We start from the raw sequence: 24,516 nt of genomic DNA, 5'->3' as shown, positions 1-24,516 counted from the left end.
GAGGCGACAGCAACTGACGCCGGACCTAGACTTTGGAATTCTGGCTGACTGAGGGTAGCCTGCCAGCAGGATAACCCAAGAGTAATGACTGCAACAGTGATACATGATGAACATCCTAGTACACACCTATGGGCCTATGAACCTGGGTCCATAATTGGTTACATGGCTGTACACAACTGGTAACATCAGAAGGATTTTGATTCTCAATGTCCCCTGTCACCAGTGGTGCCCCTCAAGACTCTGTCCTTAGGCCACTGTTTTTTTACCTCTTTTTCTGAGATGTCAAACTGAGTCCAGTGTCTTTCTCACCAGATAAATGCAGATGATTGCGAACTGGGAACGTTGTCATTAGTCCTGCTGACACAACTTCTGCTCAAACAGCACTTGACAATACACATGATTTAGAAATGATCTTGTCTGCAATGTTAAAAAAATATAGAATTCTTGTCATTTGGCAACCCCTCCTCCATTCAAAAGCTTTACACACTGTAAATACGCAACAGTTAAAAGCTGACAAAATAGTAAAAGACATTGGAGTCCTTGTAGACGCTGACTCCTTTGATACCCATACACCCATTACTGTCCACATATGCAGCTGCCCCCAATCCTTTGTAGGGCTGAGAACTGTTTAAAAAATGTAACTGTCACCATTTGCACTACTCTTAAATGAAAAATGATAGAACACTCCACCCTGATTGGTGCAACTGGAGAAGGTACAAAGATTCCTCACAAACTGGACTGAAAGTCTTCACGGCTTGTCTTACATCAAGAGACTATAGCAACTCTAGTCTTCTCTGTATCATATTGCCTTCTTAGAGGAAACCTAAGCCTGACATATAGTGCATTAAAAGACTTCTTACTATATAAAGCATTTCTGCTTAAAATATTCCCTGGTTACCTGTATACAAGAGGGCATTCAACATCAATAAAAATTAGTACTGATCATATTGGGAAATTTAATCCTAATCTATTAAAGTAGAGAGAAACTGTAAGCCTCCAAGCCAAAACTTCAGTGAAAAGTTTGTAGTTACAGTTGAAAACAGATACAGGTCTATAAGACACCACATAGGTTAAATCTTTATCAGGCATTGGTACTTCTGATATAATTGCCCTTTTCTGTGATGCTGGGCCTCACCATTATCTAATACACAGTGGAAAATTTTCACCAAATTTTTCCTTACAACAAAGATAAATATCTATGGGTAAGTCATTTGGATCAGGTGATGTTCCTCTTTACTGAACTTTCAAAACCATTTCAACTTTCTCTACTGTAATCTCAGCCATCTAGAAATGAACATGTAGTGGGGTATTCTTAGAAAGATCTAAATCTTCCAAAACAATTCCTATTTCTACTACTAGAAAGTTTGCGACAAGATCCCTAGTTAATAAGATGTTTAAAGCAGTTAGCAAGCATTGGAATTCTCTTTCTCATACAGCAAAATACAGTTAAGTAGTAAACTGTATCATAACAGTAGAAGCTCTTACAGATCACTATTGCAGTGGCTTAAGCTAATGGAGAAGGATATGACCAACCAGACATCTTTTCAAAGTTTAAGGACACCTTTCACAAGCTCAAACTGCCAGGAGCTCCATATAAAAAGGCAGTGCCAAAAATCTCAGAGCTTTCTAGCTGTCAAACTGCATTCCTTCTGCAAACTTCATGGTACTGACACTTAGCTAGTGATTCTTCAGTGATGGACAGATAAGTTTCCTGCTGGGGAAATTCTTCCACTAAGTTAATTTTCTGAGGAAAACTATTGATTTTTCTGTGAAATTGTGTTTTTTTACAAGGAAATTTTGTTTTTTGGGAGTGTCATTACTCATTAGGGGAGTTTTACTAATAAATGCTTGTGTGAACAAACTGTTAAAAATTATGTCCTTCCATATCATAGTTGGGTACTTTTCCTTTATCGGGGCAACAGTTCTTTTGCATTGTGAAACACTACATGGCACATGTTGCAGAGTTTTTGATGTGTACCAAATAGAAAACATTATGGCGCATACTTTGATTTGAAAGTGGGTGTCAGAAGACAACCGAATAATATGTCTGTTGTAATGTCGTGATCCCCGGAGTGAATTTCCTATCTCCCATCCAATCGTCAAGGTTCCTTTTGAAGAGGGCCAAGGAGGAGCTCTGCTTGACATGTATGGGCAGTCTATTCCAGAGTATGGGGAGTCTCTGGGTCAGGAACCTATCCCTCCAGCATGTTTTGTTCATTGTGATGACAAGGTTTAGATCCCTGGAGTCTGTGGCTCTGAGGGATTGGGATTTCTTTAAGTGGAGCATGTCCAACAGCTCAGGGTTTGACATGGCCTTGTAAGTTAAGCAGAGATTGCCTCTGATTAGACAACATGCCACAGAGTACAGCTAGAGTTTTTTTAGACGGTCAGCATAGGGCATCTGCTTTAGGCCTGTGATTCTTTTAGTGAGGTATTTCTGCAGCCTTTCCAGCTGTTGCAGATGTCTTGTGAGGTACATATCAAATGGGGCGTTGTACACTATGAGTCTATTGAGGGATGAGTACAGTGGGACAATGACGTCCTTTTTTCTGGATGAAAAGCCCTTAGTGATGAGGTGTGCCACATAGAAGGATTTCCTGACTGTTGTGGCGATGTGGTTATCGAAGGTGAGACCACTGTCCACCTGTGTCCCTAAGTCTCTCATCACACTTTCGGTGTTTAGTGTACTACAACCTATGTGGTAATTCATGGGTACATGGTTTTTCCCAAAGGGGATAACTATACATTTCTTGGCATTAAGCTTGAGCCCATGGCTCTGGCACCAAGCATCGGTTTCTGTAAGGCCCTTTTGTATAATATTCAGATCATTTGGGGATTCAATAATGGCTCCCAGTTTGTAGTCATCTGCGAACTTTGTTAGCCAGAGTCCCTTAGTGTTGGCCTGTACTTCAGAGAAGTAGATGCCAAACAAGAGTGGTCCCAGGACTGAACCCTGAGGTACTCCACTTGTCTGGAGTTGGATTTGGAGTCAGCTACTTTTACAGTCTGGGTTCTGTCAGTAAGCAGTAAGCCAGCTGACAACCCATCGAGTGATGTGGGGATTTATGCCTTGCTTAGTAAGTTTATCTATGATTCCAGAGTTGGGGATGGTGTTGAAGGCCTTGGCGAGGTCCAGACAGGCTGTGTTGACCGCCTTACCCTCGTCCACAGCTCTGAAGACTGATTTGAAGAAGTCAATCAGGTTCAGGAGACAAAATCAGCCCTTCACAAACCCAAACTGGGTGGGGTTCAGTGTTTGAAGGTTACCAATGTCTTTGTTTATAAGTTGCATGACAATGCGTTCCATGCCCTTGCAGATCAGGGTCGTCAGACTGAAGGGACGGTAGTTCCCGGGATCCAAGGTGGATCCCCCCTTGTGGAGTGGGATAACTGTAGCTGTACGCCACTCAGTGGGCACGAAGCCTAAGGAGAGGCTATGATGAAACATGACACTTAGGTGAGGTGCCAGTTCATTTTGAAGTTCATGTAGTCCACAGCCCGGGATGTCATCTGGTCCCATGGATGCTGTATTCTTAGCTTTGGAGAGTGCGGTTTCTACCTGTGTGGTCGTGAATACCAGAATTTGGCAATCTTTTCTTATTGAGATGGGCCCTTTAGGGGGTGAAAGGGGGTGAATTTGTCACAAAATCGATCTGCCAGGATATTGGCAATATCCTTGGGATCAGTACATTTAATGCCATTCTGTTGTAGCTCAGAACAGATCTGAGCATTGCCATTTAGATTCTTGACATAACTATAGAATGCCTTGTGGTTGTCTTTGGAATCTTTAGCAATTTTATTTTCGTAGCTAGCTTTGGAGGATTTTATGAGGGATCTCAGCTTCTTACTGAGGCTGGTAAGGGAGTTTTTTGAATCCTGGGATTTTCCTCTTTTCCTTAACAGTTTCTTCCTTCTGTTGTATAGTTTGTTTATAGCAGAGGACCATCAGATTGGCTTCCTTTTTTTGGAGGAGAGCATCTTTGTTCTATTTGGGATGGCACAATTCATGCACGAGTGGATGTGCTCGTACATTGCCTTAGTGTAGGATTCAACAGTCGAACTTTCAGCTCCTGTCTGTATGTGTGCCATGAAGTTTGTCACTTCTGACTTAAGTAGCATGAAGTTGGCTTTGGAGAAGTTTTTTATGGAGGTTTCCTTACTGGGGGGTGGGGATGAGATGTGGATGTCAAGGGTGATTTGCTTATGGTCAGACCTGACCAATAGGGGGGTGACCACTGGTGTGGAGCATTATCTCTCATGTTGTTAATGACCAGGTCTAGGATATTGGACTCCTGGTGGGACAATGGATTAGTAGATCCAGGGCATTGGAATTTATGAATTCCAAGAACCGTTGGGAAAAGTTGTTGGTACCCCCAGTTAATGGCAGGGTAGTTGAAATCACCCAATATTAGGGTGTTTGGTTGTATCTTAATATTTTCCAGTATGTTTAGAAAGTTGTAGTGAGAATCTTGGGGCATGGTGGGGGATCTGTAGCAAGCTACAATTTAGATTGCAGTCTTACCTAGTGTTAGTTGCACCTGGAGAATTTCAGATGCGTTGTGTTGGGCAACTAGCCTGGAGATGTGAATATGGACAGCTTGAGATCAGAAATTTCACACTATCAATAGCAGCGCTCTCAGAATGGTAAACACTGTGCTGGTGAGGTACTCAGGGTTATGTTTTAACTACTCTTTAATGACTTTAATTATGAAAGAGGAGAGAGCTCATTTGTGGGATGTCTTAATGACTCCATTTTAACCAGTTGTTCTACTGTTATTTTATGGAGGGAGAAAGGACCCCATGATTTGTTGAGGTTACCTGCTTTATTCTACAACTGTACAGGACTGAAAAGAAATAATGGATTTCAAACAGGTAAGCAGGGATGTCATTTACTACTAAACTGATGGTTCTAGTAACACGGACATGACAGCACCGATCCCACTTCTGAAATAACGGTACTGACGTATTATTGCAACCAGATTTTCGGGGTTGTGAAATTCGCATACCTCAACTGTAACGACTGCATGTAAGACTCAGAAGTGATCTTCGAAGTCTTTTCTACTGCCGGTTTACATTGCTTAAGTTTCAGGAACACAGTAAGCTATATACAAACAAAGCTACTTTCTATCGACACTTACTCAATGTAATCTATTACGAAGTAGCACTGCTGTCATTACCTATTCTCGTAATCAGTTTCCAAAGCTGGCATGAATCTTCCCTTTTTTTGTTTCCTTTCACATTCACTGCCTAAATCAAATAAGACTGACCACAACTCAGATGGCAGTAATCTAATTCAACATACAAAAATTCATGGAGAACTGGAATAGAAGCAATCACTGGCAAATTAACAACAATACACACTTTCCCTCTGGAAATCTATGTTCTGTTCGAAGGAGATGAACTCTGAAAAGAAACGCGCACTGTTATTTACTGAAATTAACAGTCCATAATGATTCGGAAACCACAGTTTTTGCAAAGAAGACTTTAAAAACATCGCTCATACATCTGGACACTTGACAGACATCACTGTGGCCAAGGACTTTCCAGGTACTGGAGACAGATATGGTACAAAAAGTAAAAAAAAGTCCAGTAAATACAGAATCCATGAAACTACAGCAGCTCATTGTAAAGGATTTCATCCCCTGTACTCTGCGTTTTCCTATTAATAAAAGCCCGTTTGTGAAATTTGAAACACAATATAGGCGCAGAATTTAAAACTGGCTGTTATACCCTTTTTAGAACGTGGAGAAATCTTGTACTTACACATTACATTTGTGAAAACGATAGCAGCCCTGACAAATCAACCGTGCTTCTGTAATGCACGCTAATCAGTCAGATGATTTTTTCAACTGTTTGTCTTCCTGAAGGTAATGCAAACTTTCTCATCACCAATAAGGACTCTGTACAACACCGTACAGTGTTTCATGCCCTCGTTACAGTTGAAATATGCCAATTTCACAACCACGAAAATCTGGTTGCGATAATACGCAAGTACCGAAATAATAAAGCACTGCACATGATAACAACTGTTAGTGTCTAGGTCTTTTAGGTCCAGGGGTAATGGGTTTAAGCCTTGCTTTTGGATACTGTATAGTGGAGTCTTCACATTCTCCTTTTTCTTGCATAGCTTTGTGTTGGGTAGTCCAGTTTCCCAGCATTTTCCTAAGACACCTGTCTGGTACAGAAAAAACAGACCAACATCTGTGGATTCTGTTCAAGCAGCTTGATTATGTACAAACATCAGGACTGATATTTTTTAGGCAATGTTCCAAAGACCAGATTACCACCATAACAGCTATAAACAAATGCAATCTGAAGGTCATGCTGCTCAATGCTAGAAGTCTAAATCACAAAATGCACTTGCTCAAAGCACTCCTCAAAATGGAGAATATCGACATCTGTGCTGTAATGGAGACCTGGTTTAAAGCAGCAGAAAGCACCCCTGCGCTACCAAACTATAACTCATTCCACACCTTTTTGATCCCAGAACATTGACCAAAGCTCCAAAGGCGGTGGTGTCTCCATATTCATAAAGGATATAAACACCTCCAGTCTAGTAGCCCAGCATAACGCATCCAAGATATTTCAGGTACAACTAACATTGGATAAGACGGTGATTCAGGTTGTAGCCTGCTACAGGTCCCCAACCATGCTCCAACACTCTCATTCCACGTTCCTAGGCACCCTGAAAACTAAAAGGGGCCAACCCAACACTCTCATACTAGGTAACTTCAACTACCCCTCCATCAACTGGGAAAACTACTCATGCACCAATACAGTGGCCCAACGCTTCCTGGAATTCATCAATTCCAATGCCCTGGACCAGCTCATTCTTACCTCCAGTAGAGGAAGAAACATCCTTGACCTGGTTATTACTAACATGGGCAACCGTTGGTCTACACCAATAGTTAATTCCTCCCTGGTTAGATCCAATCACCATGGAAATCCACATCTCACCCACACCCCCCACAAAGGTAACCACCATAAAAACTTCTCCAAAGCTGACTTTGGGCTCCTAAAAACAGAGGTGGCTAACTTCACAGCACCCATGTCAATGGAAAATAGATGCATGACTGTCGAATCATACACCAATGCATTGTATGAACACGTACATAAATGCATGGAACTAGCCATACCCAACAGAACCAAGACGCTCTCCTCCAAAAAAAGGAAGCCAATCTGGTGGTTCCCTGCCATTAATAAACTCTACAACAGAAGGAAGAAACAGTTGCAGAAAAAGGTAAAGTCACAAGACTGGAAAAACTCCCTTATTAGCCTCAACAAAAAGTTGAGATCCCTCATCAAAACCTCCAAAGCCAGCTATGAAGGCAGAATTATGGCAGGCACTGAAAACAATCGCAAATACTTCTGTAGTTATATCAAGAGTCTCCATGGCAATACCCAGGTTTGCTCTGAGCTACTGCACAATGGTAACTCTTATACTGAAAAAACAGGTACTGCCAACATACTGGCCGACAGATTCACTGCCAACTTTACCTCTCTCTCCCCCTAAAGAACCAATCACATGACAGGAGGAATGCCAGGCACCCAGCATTACTGCAGCACAGGTTAAAGCTGCATTGTCCAAGGCCAAGAATACAGCTTCCATGGGACCCAACAATATCCCTGGATGTGTTCTACATGAACTACAAAGTGAATTGGCACCACATCTGTGCCCTGTTAAATCACAGCCTCACCTCAGGCTTTGTCCCTACCGAATTGTTCATTGCTACAGTCATCCCTCTCCATAATGGGGGAGCGACTACAGACTCTTTCAATTATCGCCCCATTAGACTGACGAGTTAAGGCACATTTTGCAACAGGAACATTGTCTGGATTGCTCTGAGATCAAGAGTCTGTATCACAAGAACAATGTTGTGATATTGAGTCTGACACAGGCAAAAGATGTCTGCGATTTCTCCTGTACTCCACACCCTCAGATTCTATGAAGTAGGATCTCAGCTTTGCACATATACTTGTTACTTGACCAATCCAGTCAAAACCTTTCGCCGTTTGTATCTTCACCATCTCTCCTTTCAATGGATGAAGAAATCTGCTCGATTTATCATATCTGGACTTCTGTAAAGAATGTTTTCTGAATAGTTGGGCTCTGATTGTTCTGTTGTTCTTAGCTTTAGGCCTCAACAAACTGGAACGGATAGGCAATCTTGTTCTGGTTTGCCTAGATGGTCTCTGAGCAGGTGAACCAAGTATATCATCATGGGTTATGTTTCTAAGATTGAGTAAATTCAAAAAGACATCGGCATTATCATGCGTTGACTCCTCTAGTAATTGCTTTGCACTCTGTACTGCACATTCAGCTAGTCCATTTGACTGTGGTTATTCTGGACTACTAGCAACATGTACGAAGTCCAATTCTTTTGCAAATTTCTGAAACAACTGACTGGCAAATTGGGTACCACTGTCAGAAATAAATGACTACCATAGACTGAGAAATGACATTTCAACTTGGTGATAACAGCAGTGGATGTTAGGTTAGGTAGTAAATTGATCTCAAACCAGTTCAAATAAGAGTCTATCAACACTCAGTAATGTTGATTGTTCCACTCGAATACATCAGTGGCTACTGTTGACCAAGGTAGTTCAGGAACTTTACTTAGCTGAAGTGGTTCTTTTTGTAAATGCAGTTTAGTACTATTGCATACTGAACAAGAAGAAGAAAATACTTTATCAATGTCTTTTGCTAGAGAAGTACAAAATACTTGTCCTCTCTCCCTTCTTTTGGTATATTCGGAACCTGGGTGACCACGATACAAAATCTGGATATATTCACGTTGTAAAAAAGCAGGAACAACAATTTTAGGACCTTTGAAAATAATGCCCTCTTCCATCAATATCTTGTCTCTGTAAGGAACAGAAGTTTGCACTTCAGGTGGTACACTAGATTGCTTTGACAGCCATCCAGCATTAATGTAGTGGTTGAGATTTTACAAAACTGGATCAGTCTTTGTATGATCTTTCAGCTCATCAAGTCTCGTGGTAGAAAAATTACGCACTTCCATGACATCAAAGCCAAAATTCTCTGCATTAAGCTGTTCCTTTGTATTTCTGGGCGATCTGGATAAGGTATCAGCCAGATAAAGAAGTTTACCTTTTGTATAGACCATTTTGAAGTTGTACTTTTGCAATATGAGCATCATTCTTTGTAATCTCGCTGGTGCTTAATGTATAGGCTTCTTTAAAATAGTGACTAGAGGTTGGTGATCAGTTTCAATCTGAATAGCTCGACCACAGACATAATCATGGAAGACTGAACATACAAATACTACTGCCAAAAGTTTGAAAGTACAGTTTTGTACCTACCATAAATGTAGATGTCCGATGGGTATGCATCTGCAGTCATCACATATGGGTTGTCCTGCCTCAGGCAGCCCTTCGGTCGGCCGGATTCCAAAGTCTGGGTCCGGCTGATGTCGCACTTTCCCCGACGTCAGAGCGCCTGGGGTATAAAAGCATCAGCCGACGCCATCTTCCTCAGTTTTTCTTGCCCCAGATGCCAGGTGCCCTCTAAGGAAGGCTAAATTTGGAAAGATGCATTTAAAAATCCAAACATGCACAGTAACATAAAAACAAATACACCATAATAGATCCCCCCAGCTAGCTATGAGAGGGGTAAGTCCCCAAGAAATACCACAGAGGGGAAGGAGGGAGGGTAAACCTGACTGCAGATGCATACCTATCGGACATCTACATTTATGGTAGGTACAAAACTGTACTATGTCCTTCAAGGATGCATCTGCAGTCATCACATATGGGTAGAATACCATAGCCAATCTGGGGGTGGAGGAACTATGTAAAGGATGGTGTAGCTAAAATCCCCTGCAGGACTGCCGTAGCAAAGCCTGATCTGGATCTGGAATATAAAGGTAAATTGTAATGCTTGGCAAATGTATGCATGGAGCTCCATGTAGCAGCTTCTAAAATGTCCTTGGTAGCCACCCCTCTTAAGAAGGCTGTGGAGGTGGCTGTGGCTCGTGGAATGAGGTCTAATGTTAGCTGGCACAGTTTTTCCATGAAAGGAGTAACAAAAACAAATGCAATTCCCTATCCATTTTGAAATTGTCTGTTTGGAAATTGCTTTTCCTTGTGTACCAGCAGCATATGCTACCAACAGCTGGTCAGTTTTTCTATAACTTTTAGTTCTGTCCAAGTAGTAGCGCAGCTGTCTGTGTATGTCCAGGGTGTGCAGAAGTTTCTCCCCTTTGTATTGTGGATTTGGAAAGAAGGTAGGCAAGTGAATAGCTTGGTTTAATGAAACCCTGGATACCACCTTTGGCATAAATGTAGGATTGGTTCTCAATGAAACTCTGTCCTGATGGAAAATAAGAAATGGCTGTACTGCCATAAGGGCCTGTAACTCAGATACTCTTCTTGCTGAGGTTATGGCCAGAAGGAAGGCAGTCTTCCAAGACAGGAACTGTAGTTCTGCAGATGCTGCTGGTTGAAAGGGAGGCAGTGTTAGTTTTTCCAACACGAAGTTAAGGTCCCAAGTAGGTAGAGGTGGTTTCCTTAGAGATTTGATGTTTTTGATTCCTCTTAGAAACTGTCTTAGGAGAGGATGAGAGAAGACAGGTGGATCAGTATTGTACTCTGCTGAAATTGCTGAAGCATAAATTTTAATCAAAGAGTAAGACAGACCAGTGTGGAACATTTCTGCCAAGTATTCCAGAATATGTGCCATGTTCATCACTGTCGCATCCTGGCCCTTTGTGGTATTCCAAATGTGAAATCTTTTCCATTTTGCTGAATATGCCTTTCTTGTGGAAGGCCGTCGAGCTTCCATAATAATATCTTTCACTCTCTGGGATAGCTTATCCTGAGGAGGAGTCAAGGTATTTTCCAGGCTGCTAGCTGCAAGGTTTTCAGATTGGAATGCAGAGTTTTGTAATTGTGCTGTGTCAGTAGAAGTGGCCATAAAGGAAGAGGCCATGGTTTCGTGCGTGACATGCTCTTTAACAGTGGGTACCAGTGCTGTCTTGGCCAGTCCGGAGCTATCAGAATCACCTTTGGCTGCTCTGTCCTGATCTTCAGTAAAACCTTGGTCATTAACGGGAGAGGTGGAAATGCATACACTGTTAGAGTTCTCCAGCTGAAAGAGAGGGCGTCCACTTTCCATGCTTGTGGGTGGTATGTCCTTGAGCAGAATTTCTTCAATTGGTGATTGTGGGGGGAGGCAAAAAGATCTATGTCCGGCCTTCCCCATGATTGTGTTATCTGTAGAAAGATGTCTGGGTGCAGCATCCATTCGTGTGCATCCATGATATTTCTGCTAAAGCTGTCCGCCAGTATATTGTCTTTCCCTGGCACAAACTGGGATTGTAGCTGTATATTGAGTTTCAAGGAAAGTTCCCATAGATTCATTGCCAGCCTGCAAAGAGGATAGGAATGGGTGCCTCCTTGCTTGTTTATGTACCACATAACCGTGGTGTTGTCTGTTCTTATTAGCAGATGGCCTTGATGCAGAAAGGGTTTGAAGGCTTCGACTGCATGTATCACTGCCAGCATTTCCTTTTGGTTTATGTGCATGCGTATCTCTTTTTGTGACCATAGATCCTGAATGCACCTGCCCTCCATGTGCGCTCCCCATCCGTGGTCTGAAGCGTCTGTTGTAATGGTTTGGCTGGCTATTGGTTTGTTGAAAGGCAGACCCCTGTTTGACTGGCTTGCTAGAGCCCACCACTGAAATTCCTTTTGAAGGCATGGAATGAGTGGTATCAAAGTTTCCAGGCTGTGACTGTGCTGAGTCCATAAACTCCTTAGGTACCATTGTAGTTTCCTCATATGTAGTCTTGCTTGCGGAATCAGAAGGATGCAAGAAGCCATGTAACCCAGGGCCTGCAGGATTTTACTTGCAGTCAGCTGGGTTTGTCTTGTCAGATTGTTGAAGTAATCTGGTAGTTGACTTTGTTTTTCTTCTGTGAGGAAGGCCATTTGGGTGGTTGTATCTAGATTTGCACCCAGAAAAGATATTCTTTGGGATGGAACAAGTCTTGATTTGTGAAAGTTGACTGTATATCCCAAGGCCTGAAGTAGGTGGATGGCATAATTCAAATGTTTCACCAAAGTTTGTTGGCTGTCCGCTTGTATAAGGCAGTCATCCAGATATGGGTATATTTGAATCCCCTGAAGTCTGCAGTGTGCAATTACTGATGCCAGGCATTTCGTGAATACTCTGGGCACAGTAGATAAGCCAAAGGGCAATGCTGAGAATTGATAATGCTCTGACCCTGCAAGAAATCTGAGGTGTCTTCTGCAACTTTGTCTGATAGGGACATGCAGGTATGCCTCCTTGAGGTCTAGAGTTACCAGCCAAGACCCCTTGCCCAGCATGGGAAGGAGCTGCTGTAGAGTCAGCATTTTGAACTTTGGCACAATGAGATAAGAATTCAGTGCGGACAAGTCGAGAATAGGCCTCCATTGCTTTTCTTTTCTTGGAACAAGGAACAGTCTGGAATAAAATCCCTGGCCTTGTTCTGAGAGAGGAACCTTTTCTATAGCTCTCATTTGCTTTAAGCTGGAGATTTGTTTCAAAGCCTCTGCCCTTTGATTCGGTGGCAGGTCTGGCATGCCTTTTCTTTTTGGTAAAGTGTGGAAATGGAACCTGTATCCTTTGTCTATTATTTGTAGTGTCCATTTGTCCCTTGTAATACTGTGCCAATTTTCTGAGAATAAAGAGAGCTTTCCGCCCAAAGGTGCTTCCAATTGAGCCCTGGTTGGCGGTGTCAAAGTAAAGTCATTGAGCCTGTCCTTGTGCAGCAGTTGAAGGTCCTGCATTACCTCTCTGGTTGGGAGATTGCCATTGACGTCCTCTGTAGGAGCCTCTAGCTTGCCCTCTACCTCTGGCACGCCTGTTCTTGCCTCTCTGAAACCTCTGTGTCTGGAAAGGACCAATTTTTGGAAGGCCAATTCCTGCTGAATCTTGGTGGTTGTACTTGGAGAAAATCTTTGACTGTTTGTACAGATTTTGCCTTTTCTTCAAATTTCTTTAGGACCTCCTGAGCCGTGGAGCCAAATAACTTTTGCTTTTCCAATGGAGCATCCAGGAGCTTTTATTTAACATGGTCTGGCAGAGATTGTTCCTTCAGCCAAGCATGCCTACGTATAACTGCGCCAGTCATAGCTGACCTACATGAAGCTTCCAATGCATCATAACCACATTGCAAGAAATGGTTGCTAACCTGTTGTGAATTATGTACCAGATCCTGAAGTGATTTGCGGTCTAGGGGGTCAGGTGAAGACAGTTTTTTATGCAATTCATCTAACAAATACCTCTTGGTACTGTATCATATGAAATTGACAATTCAATGCCCTCACAGAAAGAGTAGCAGAAGTATACACTTTTTTACCCCATCTCTCTAAAGCTCTGGACTCCCTTTCAGAGGGGAGAGGATTTTTAGCAGTGGCAGCTGCAACCCCCTTAGGGCCCTGGGAAATAGTCTCTGGATCAGCAGAATGGGCCTTGTAAAGGTAAAGATGAGAGTCCGGGACCCTGTAATACCTATCGGGTTTGGCAGGAGCCGGAGGGAGAGAATCAGGGGTTGTGCTAGAATCAGAATACACATCCTCAATGACATTCAAAACAGGAGGAATAGCTAAAGGCCTATGCTGAGGCAAATGTAAAAAGGTCCTTAATCTTTTCCTGGAATCAGAGAATTCCTGGCCCTGCCATTGGAAATGCTCATTCATAGAGTGTAGTGTCTCCCCAAAGGAAAACTCTTCAGGAGGGGAAGCCGAGGGAATAGATTCTTCTGCATCAGAATCCTCGTAGGCCGAAAAAGCCTCCTCTTGGTGGTCCGAGAGAATAGAGCCATCCGAGGCCTCATCTGAGGAGTGGGGATCAGAGAGCTCAACCCTGGGCCTTTTGTCTGGAGGGGGTTGAGAACCTTTGTCCGGATGTGGTTGAGAGCCCCTAATTAAGGAGATAAGATCCTCTGCTAAGCTTAGAATCTGTGAACCAGAAGAGGGTCCCTGAGGGATAACCTTGGGAGGCAAAGCTTTTGAGAGTTTAGCAGCTTTAGCCCTGGAGAATGCCTTAATGGACATGGATGCAGGATCCCTGGCTGCACCACGTGCTGGTGTAGATTTGTCTAAAGGGATGGTGTCGGAAGGTTCCAGGACACCAGTTTCTGCTGGAAATTCAATAACCGACTCAGCCGGGGCCTCCGGGGCTGAGGTGGTTGGTTGAGCGGTTTCGGTAATCGGAAGTACCAAGGACTCGGTTTCAGCCGAGACCGAGACACTCACGGTAGGCCTGGCCGTGGTTTCAGCCGAAACCTCGGCCCGCGTGTGTCAGTCCTTGTCCTTCCGTTTTTTAATTAAATGTGAAGTCGGAGTCTCCGACGGCATCTTATACGCAAAACTAGCCCCAAAAAATTCCTCTGCAAACTCCGCCCGACGTCTAAGAGTGCATCGGTTGAAGGAAGCACAGGCTGAACAGGCCGAGACGTCGTGGTCTGGGCCTAGGCAAGGGAGGCAGTAAGAGTGGAAATCCTTACGAGGTATTTGTTTCCCACAAGTTAAACAATTATTAACTTTATCTGACATCGGCTGAGGCGAGAAAGAGTCCCCAACGGGGTACTTAGCTTTTTGAAGTCTTCGGTAACTGAAATACAGGAGCTGGCCGACCGGCACTTGCGAACTGCTTCTGCTTCGGGCACCACGCGGCAAGAAAGACTGGGGAAGATGGCGTCGGCTGATGCTTTTATACCCCAGGTGCTCTGACGTCGGGGAAAGTGCGACAGCCGACGCCGGACCCAGACTTTGGAATCCGGCCGACCGAAGGGCTGCCTGAGGCAGGACAACCCATATGTGATGACTGCAGATGCATCCTTGAAGGACATCATGCAAATACTATTGCCAAAACTTCTTTCTCGATTTGAGCATATGTATTTCAGTTTGGGTAAGACTTCTAGATGCATAGGCTACTGGTCGACACTCTTGAAGAATAACTGCACCAATACCAAATTTTGAAGCATCAAAGGAAAGAGTTTCTGGTTTATTGACATCATAGTATCTTAATGTAGCTGGGGTGGCAATTTTCTGCTTAAGGTCTTCAAATGCTCTCTGGTGTTGTTCCAACCAAGACCATGTAACACTTTTACTCGTTAGCTCTCTCAAAGGTGCTGTCAACTTACTGCAGTCTGGTATAAATTTGAATAAATAGTTGACCGTAAAACAAGAAAACATTGTAGAGCTTGAACATTATCCGGTGCTGGCATCTCTACAATGGCTGCTTGCTTGGATGGGTCTGGTCACAGCCCAGTGCTAGTAAATAAATGACCTACATATGTAACCTCTGGTAGTCTGAAATTACACTTCAGAGGATTGAGCTTCAAGTTAATTTCATGTGCTCTGTCTAGAACTTCCCTGAAATTTCTCACACGATCTGCTTTACCATTTCCTCCAACCAATAAATCATCTACTATTATGACACAAGGATAACCTGAAAAAATTTGCTTCACTGCAAGCTGAAAGATTTCACATGTAGAATTTATACCAAATAGCATCCTGAGGAATCTATATCTTCTAAATGGGGGACTGAAAGTAGTCAGTAATGAAGATTTGGGATCAAGCATCACTTGCCAAAATGAACTTTTTGCATCCAAGACAGAAAAAAAACAGTGGCATTCGGTATTAGGGCTGCAACTTCCTTTAATGCTTTGTTCAAATCTCTTGGGTCAACGCATACTCTGATTTTGTCTCAGCCTTTTTTGTGGGCTGCTACCATAGACAACATCCATTCAGTTGGTTCGGTAACTGGACAAATTACACCTTGCTGCACCATTTTATCCAACTGGGCTTTGACTTTATCCTGCATAGGTTCATAGGTTCATGGGTTTATACTAGGCTATCTGCCCTAAGGCATTTATAAGCCTAGCCCAAAGTTTTGTGGCTTACGCCACCCCTTATATGAAAAAATACTGTACCCATTAGTTTGTTGTGCCTCTGTCCAGCAGTGACACAGAGATGATTCCCGGGGTAAACCTACGATCTCCCATCCACAGGTCAAGATTTCTCTTGAACAGAGCCAGCGAGGTGCTCTGCCTCACATGGACCGGGATTTTATTCCACAGCATAGGAGTCTCTGGTGATAAATCTATCCCTCCAGCACGTCCTATTTATATCCGTGCTAAGGTTTAAGTCGCTTGCTCTAGTGGTTTTGGTGGATTTGGATTTTTGAGGTGGAGCATGTCCATTAATTCCGGGTTGGACATGGCCTTGTATGTCAGGCACATGTCAACTCTAAGCAGACGGTATGCGACTGAATAGAGCTGGAGTTTCTTCAATCTGGCAGCATATGACAGATTTTGGAGTCCCTTTATCCTTTGGTGAGGAACTTTTGGGGTCTCTCCAATTGCTGCAGATGTCGGGTGAGATACATCCCGAATGGGGCATTGTACTCGATCATTGGTCTGATAAGTGAAGAGTACAGGGGAACAATGACCTCACTAGATCTGGATGTGAATCCCTTCATGATCAGGTGGGCAATGTAGAAGGTCTTTCTAACCACTTTAGCAACGTGAGTGTCAAAAGAAAGGCCACTGTCAACCTGGGTCCTCAGGTCCCTGATAACCTCTTCTGTGCTTAGTGGATTGCCACCTATATGGTAGCTTGGGGTTACCTTGTTTTTCCCGAAGGGTATGACTATACAGTTTTGGCGTTTAACTTCAGGCCATGGCTCTGGCGTCCAGCTATCTGTTTCGTGAGTCCCTTCTGAAGGATATCCGTGTCCGATGCACTTTCCACTATGGCCCAGTTTGCAGTCGTCTGCAAACTTTGTCAGCCAAAGTCCTCCCATGTTGGCCTGTACTTCTGAGAAGTAGATGCCGAACAATAGGGGGCCAAGGACCGAGCTCTGTGGGACACCACTTGTGACCGGCTTGGAGTCTGACATAGCGCCAGCAACTCTAACCCTGTGGGTTCTGTCCTTAAGCCAGTTTCCAACCCATCTTGTGACATATGGGTTTACATTTAAGCTGGTAAGTTTTCTACAATACCGAGTGGGGTATTGTGTAGCCTTTGCAAGATCAAGGTAGGCTGTATGGACTGCCTTTCCCTCATCAATGGCCTTGGTGACTGTTTCGAAGAAGTCGACCAAGTTCGAAAGGCATGATCTGCCCTTGACGAAGCCAAACTGGGTCGGGTCCAATGTCTGCAAGTCCCCTATATCTTTGTTTATGAGCTCCATTATGATCCTCTCCATAGCTTTGCAGACTAGACTTGTTAAGCTTATGGGCGGTAATTACCAGGGTCCGTGAGGCACCGCCTTTGTGGAGTGGGACCACAGTTGCCGTACTCACTCCTTGGGCACGTATCCTGTGGTAAGGCTGAGATTAAACAGCTGCCTTATGTGCGGGTTTAATTCTCATTTAGCTCGTGTAGCACACAGCCGGGGACACCATCCGGTCCCATTGATGCTGTGTTTTTAGCTTTAGAGAGCAGCTTTCACCTGCGCATTTGAGATGTCTGGGAGGCTACACTCCGCTGGGATAGTTATCTCTCCTTTAGGGGAGAGGGGGTGAAGTTTGCACTGAACCTGTCTGTCAGTATAGCCTCAACAAAAAGTTGAGATCCCTCATCAAAACCTCCAAAGCCAGCTATGAAGGCAGAATTATGGCAGGCACTAAAAACAATCGCAAAGCCTTCTGTAGTTATATCAAGAGTCTCCATGGCAATACCCAGGTTTGCTCTGAGTTACTGCACAATGGTAACTCTTATACTGAAGAAACAGATACTGCCAACATACTGGCCGACAGATTCACTGCCAACTTTACCCCTCTCTCCCCCTAAAGAACCAATCACAAGACAGGAGGAATGCCAGGCACCCAGCATTACTGCAGCACAGGTTAAAGCTGCATTGTCCAAGGCCAAGAATACAGCTTCCATGGGACCCAACAATATCCCTGGATGTGTTCTACATGAACTACAAAGTGAACTAGCACCACATCTGTGCCCTGTTAAATCACAGCCTCACCTCAGGCTTTGTCCCTACCGAATTGTGCATTGCTACAGTCATCCCTCTCCATAATGGGGGAGCGACTACAGACTCTTTCAATTATCGCCCCATTAGACTGACGAGTTAAGGCACATTTTGCAACAGGAACATTGTCTGGATTGCTCTGAGATCAAGAGTCTGTATCACAAGAACAATGCTGTGATATTGAGTCTGACACAGGCAAAAGATGTCTGCGATTTCTCCTGTACTCCACACCCTCAGATTCTATGAAGTAGGATCTCAGCTTTGCACATATACTTGTTACTTGACCAATCCAGTCAAAACCTTTCACCGTTTGTATCTTCACCATCTCTCCTTCTTTCAATGGATGAAGAAATCTGCTCGATTTATCATATCTGGACTTCTGGAAAGAATGTTTTCTGAATAGTTGGGCTCTGATTGTTCTGTTGTTCTTAGCTTTAGGCCTCAACAAACTGGAACGGATAGGCAATCTTGTTCTGGTTTGCCTAGATGGTCTCTGAGCAGGCGAACCAAGTATATCATCATGGGTTATGTTTCTAAGATTGAGTAAATTCAAAAAGACATCGGCATTATCATGCTTTGACTCCTCTAGTAATTGCTTTGCACTCTGTACGGCACATTCAGCTAGTCCATTTGACTGTGGGTATTCTGGACTACTAGCAACATGTACGAAGTCCAATTCTTTTGCAAATTTCTGAAACAACTGACTGGCAAATTGGGTACCACTGTCAGAAATAAATGACTACCATAGACTGAGAAATGACATTTCAACTTGGTGATAACAGCAGTGGACGTTAGGTTAGGTAGTAAATTGATCTCAAACCAGTTCAAATAAGAGTCTATCAACACTCAGTAATGTTGATTGTTCCACTCAAATACATCAGTGGCTACTGTTGACCAAGGTAGTTCAGGAACTTTACTTAGCTGAAGTGGCTCTTTTTGTAAATGCGGTTTAGTACTATTGCATACTGAACAAGAAGAAGAAAATACTTTATCAATGTCTTTTGCTAGAGAAGTACAAAATACTTGTCCTCTCTCCCTTCTTTTGGTATATTCGAAACCTGGGTGACCACGATACAAAATCTGGATATATTCACGTTGTAAAAAAGCAGGAACAACAATTTTAGGACCTTTGAAAATAATGCCATCTTCCATCAATATCTTGTCTCTGTAAGGAAGAGAAGTTTGCACTTCAGGTGGTACACTAGATTGCTTTGACGGCCATCCAGCATTAATGTAGTGGTTGAGCTTTTACAAAACTGGATCAGTCTTTGTATGATCTTTCAGCTCATCAAGTCTCGTGGTAGACAAATTATGCACTTCCATGACATCAAAGCCAAAATTCTCTGCATTAAGCTGTTCCTTTGTATTTCTGGGCGATCTGGATAAGGTATCAGCCAGATAAAGAAGTTTACCTTTTGTATAGAATATTTTGAAGTTCTACTTTTGCAATATGAGCATCATTCTTTGTAATCTCGCTGGTGCTTAATGTATAGGCTTCTTTAAAATAGTGACTAGAGGTTGGTGATCAGTTTCAATCTGAATAGCTCGACCATAGACATAATCATGGAACACTGAACATGCAAATACTACTGCCAAAAGTTTGAACATGCAAATACTACTGCCAAAAGTTCTTTCTCGATTTGAGCATATGTATTTCAGTTTGGGTAAGACTTCTAGATGCATAGGCTACTGGTCTACACTCTTGAAGAATAACTGCGCCAATACCAAATTTTGAAGCATCAAAGGAAAGAGTTTCTGGTTTATTGACATCATAGTATCTTAATGTAAGTGGGGTGGCAATTTTCTGCTTAAGGTCTTCAAATGCTCTCTGGTGTTGTTCCAACCAAGACCATGTAACACTTTTGCTCGTCAGCTCTCTCAAAGGTGCTGTCAACTTACTGAAGTCTGGTATAAATTTGAATAAATAGTTGACCGTAAAACAAGAAAACATTGTAGAGCTTGAACATTATCCGGTGCTGGCATCTCTACAATGGCTGCTTGCTTGGATGGGTCTGGTCACAGCCCAGTGCTAGTAAATAAATGACCTATATATGTAACCTCTGGTAGTCTGAATTTACACTTCAGAGTATTGAGCTTCAAATTAATTTCATGTGCTCTGTCTAGAACTTCCCTGAAATTTCTCACACGATCTGCTTCACCATTTCCTCCAACCAATAAATCATCTACTATTATGACACAAGGATAACCTGAAAAAATTTGCTTCACTGCAAGCTGAAAGACTTCACATGTAGAATTTATAGCAAATGGCATCCTGAGGAATCTATATCTTCTAAATGGGGGACTGAAAGTAGTCAGTAATGAAGATTTGGGATCAAGCATCTCTTGCCAAAATGAACTTTTTGCATCCAAGACAGAAAAAACAGTGGCATTCGGTATTAGGGCTGCAACTTCCTTTAATGCTTTGTTCAAATCTCTTGGGTCACAACGCATACTCTGATTTTGTCTCAGCCTTTTTTGTGGGCTGCTACAATAGACAACATCCATTCAGTTGGTTCGGTAACTGGACAAATTACACCTTGCTGCACCATTTTATCCAACTGGGCTTTGACTTTATCCTGCATAGCCATCTGAACTTTTCTTGCCGGTCTGACCACAGACTGATCTCTGGGTGTAACTTCATAAAATACACAACTGGAAGTTTGCGTAACTTGTCATTGAAAACATAAGCATACACTGAAAAAATAGCTTCAGTAAAATTGGAACTGGGACATGTGCTTATACAATGAACTTCTTTGATAAAGAAAAGCAGATTCATTCTCAAACTGTCTCTGGGACCCAACAATGACTGCATAGGTCTTCAAACTACATAGAATAGTAAGCTGTAGCAGTTCCTAGCCACATAACATGAAAGCACTACTGAGCCTTCTGTTTGAATTTCTTCCCCTCCATAAAAAATAAGTTTCACACAACTGACCACATTAAGTTGCTCACCAGCTCTCACCTTAGCAGATGTGTCTGCTGACATAACATTACACTTTGAACCAGTGTCTACTTTGAGCTCGGTGGTTTTTACCACTGATCTGGACAGTACAAAAAACGTCGTTCTTTACCAACAAATCTACTGCACCAACTTTTTCACCAATTACTGATACACCATCTACGAAGAAAGTAGGGTTGGCTCTCTATATGACCAACTTGTCTTTTAAGTGATCCTTCTTTATAACTGTGTGAGGTTTACTTGATTTGCAAAACTTTTGAAAATAGTTCCATTTTTTACAGTTGTGGCATTGCTGACCAAATGCTAAGCACTTTTCTCATTTAGACTCATGATTGGCACCACAATTGCGACAGTTAACAAAAAAGCTTGATTTGGGTTTTACTGACACACCCTTGTACTGCACTGAGCATGTCCTTTTCACTGAATTAGTCTTAGAACTTGCTGGAAAAGTACAGGTTTTACCTGCCACACCTGCACGGGTTACAGCTGCCATGTGCTTACGCCTGCTTCTGCTAGCCATGTGTTGCATGCTGTCTACATTTGCTCTGGAGTCTGTTGAAACCATGCTCTTATCACTTGCAAGCATACTTGTGTACCTTTCTGTAACTTCATGGATTTGGCAAATCTTAATAGCTCTGCTCACCATTAAATCACGGTCACAAACCAAAATATTTCTCATTGCAGCATTATTAATACCACACACAAGCCTGTTCTTTATGAACTTAGCTTTTAAGTCACCAAACCAACACATTTTAGCTTTGTTTCTCAATGCACGGTAGTTAAGCACACACTGTAAATACTTTTACACACTTTGAGATACTTCAAATGACTCTAGTTATGCCCTGAATAGCTTCAATCAATGCAAAATAGTAGTTTATGCCAAAACACAGTAACTTGCCAAAAAACTTTTTTGCTTTTCCGCCCTGCAATGATCCTATACCAGGAATCAGAGAGGCGGTAAGATGTGATTCAAAAAAATCCCAAGGGCCTTTTTGTGACACGTGGTGAGTTCGCTCCCCAGGGTAGAGGGGGGAACTCTTCGGGATGACACCTCTCCCGTGGCAGAGGGAGCCCGCGAAACCAGGGCTCCAGGGATTCCTCCTCTGGGCAGCTCTATCAGCAGTCCTGAAGAGTGGCCCGATTGCTTACCTCTGGAAGCAGTCGGGGGAAGATTCTCTCTGTGGCCTGGCACTTAATAACTTCAGATTCCTGGGTGCAGACGATAATGACCAGAGGTTATATTCCCGTCAACCTTTATCCAAGGCAACTAAGGCGAATCCCCGACATTCCACCCAGTCAGAGGGATGCGGCAGCGCACAAACTTCTAAATCTGCTAGAAAAAAGTGTGTCATCCAAACTCCCACCAGACCAGATATGATCCAGGTTTTACTCAAGATTCAAGTTTGTCCATTTTATGTGGTAATACGCAGCCTTGCTTTATTTATGCTTAATGTGCTCTTTTTGGCCTTTATTATATTTGTTTTTCTCATTTAAGCCCTTTTCATGCCCATTAAACTTTTCGTGTGCTTGTTTTACGCTAAACAAGCTCATTTTACTTTAAACATGCTCATTTTCCAATTCCGAAGGGGTTCCAAACCCCTTATGTACTTTTCCAATAATTGTTTTATCAAATATCTTAATTTTAAACATTTTGTTTAATTAATAAACCTTTTGTTCCTCTTGCTTGCTTAATAATGCATTCTTTGCCCTTGCAATGCTCCGTTTTATCTTTTTTAATAAATAAATTGTTTGTGCAAGTATTCATTGCCTTTGATTCGTTTCTGGCCCTTTTTTGTACTTGGTTCACTTAGTTTACCTTCACTGTTAACTCTGCACCACAAAGCTTTGAAAAGAAGTCTCTGGAATCTCAGTTCTGACACTATGTCTTTCGTCTGGTCAGGATAAAACAGACGAACATCTGTGGATTCTGTTCAAGCAGCTTTATTATGTACAAACATATCAGGATTGCGGCTTAATAAGTTTAACTTAGATAAACTTGTAAACAAACTAGCTATCACACTCATACATGCTCACTCTCTGGCTGCCCTCCCACAATGGCACTGAACTAGCACGTGCTTGCTATTTATATGCACATGCTGTCCTTGAAATACTTCTTAAAGGTACAACACACACACGCTATTCTACAACACCCCACTTTAACTGGTCAGTTTGGAAAGCTCAAACATTTGTAATGGATTTTTTCCCCCTTTTTAAGGTCTTCATCTTGTAAGAAGAAAAAGTATCTGTCTCAGAAGGATTAACCACATTAAATAAATAAAATAAACATCTGGAAAAAGATATAGACGTTCACCACCTATGTTAGGCAAGCAAAATCATTCTTTGACTGCTACCATCTAACCAGTAGTGCCTGAGGAAGATACAGATACAGAACTCCATTCTCTGGTTATCGGGAAAAGTACAAGAGGCATTTACACAAAATAACTTTTGTTACATTTGTATGCTCACTTGTGTTACAAATAATTTCCCACAAATAGATATTAAGGTGGTAATGCTTGCAGTACCTGAAGATACTGCATCTTGTAGCTAGGTCATACAGGCAATTTGTGTACCAGAAAAATATCTTCACCACAAAAGATGATTGAGACAAGCCTGCTTTGTTGATAGATGAGTTAGAAATTAGACAATGAGAGTTAACAGCTGGTAACACATGTTCACACCTTTGCATTAGCATGCCACGCACAAGCAAAAGTGTTTACCGTTTACTCCATACCACTTGCATGCCTCTAAGCCTTAAAAGGCCTTTTCTTAAACTGGATGATATCTAGAGTTGCTTTTTATGACACAATCTCTTATACTATGTATAAAATCCCAATTGAGTCATATAATTAACCACATCATTAAGAACAAGAAAGATGAGTAGGTATAGTTAAAAAACAACTAACTAAACAATTCCTTGAAAAAATAAACCAACAAAAACGTTAACACACAAATATATAATTAAAAGCACAACTTCTGGCAAGCGTTCCCATTAATGATTCACAAAAGCCACACTCACCACCATTTTACACTGATTTATTTTAAATTTAACCTTGACCCTGAACCTATTTGTAAAACTAATCTTTAACTTAACTACAAACTTAAATCCAACCCAGATCTGCCTTACACTAACCCCAAATTCAGTAACTTGTGCAAATCTGACACAAAAAAACTCAACACATTAAAATTTAGCCAACCCAAATTCATTGCTTTTTAATAATGAGCAGGTTTTGAGTAACTGCCCTGATAATATAAATGCTATAAAAGCAATAAATGAATGAAGGAAAGTTGCACAGATTATATTTTAAATTAATTTAGAAAAAAATATAACAAGTAAATAAATACCTCTCAAAATCTTGTTGGACTTTCTTCTGCTCCGCATGAATACAGGAAAGTAAAAGTTCAAGCTCTTTGTTTAATTTTTGTAGCTGTTAAGAATAAGAAAACAAGTACACACACATTACATACACTATTTCACAAAAACTTTCCTATATCTTGCGACACACAACTCAGATTGTTCTTCTACCATTTGTGAAAAAATGACAAAACAGCCAACTCT

The 24,516-nt window shown here is 42.2% G+C and overlaps 1 protein-coding gene across 1 annotated transcript in view; it reads right to left on the bottom strand.

Annotated features, from left to right (window-relative positions):
• CENPK (centromere protein K) overlaps positions 1-24,516 on the bottom strand; it is an 893,441-nt gene that overhangs the window by 331,019 nt on the left and 537,906 nt on the right. The window contains exon 6 of the mRNA XM_044063363.1: positions 24,303-24,385. Coding sequence (XP_043919298.1) covers positions 24,303-24,385 — 83 coding nt within the window. The remainder of the gene's footprint in view (positions 1-24,302; positions 24,386-24,516) is intronic.

This window comes from Protopterus annectens, chromosome 2.part1 (genome assembly GCF_019279795.1).
Source record: "Protopterus annectens isolate FY-2018-M chromosome 2.part1, PAN1.0, whole genome shotgun sequence".
NCBI classification, from domain to species: Eukaryota; Metazoa; Chordata; order Ceratodontiformes; family Protopteridae; genus Protopterus; species Protopterus annectens.
Note: the sequence above shows the minus strand (reverse complement) of the source record. Positions and strands in the feature narration are given on the sequence as shown.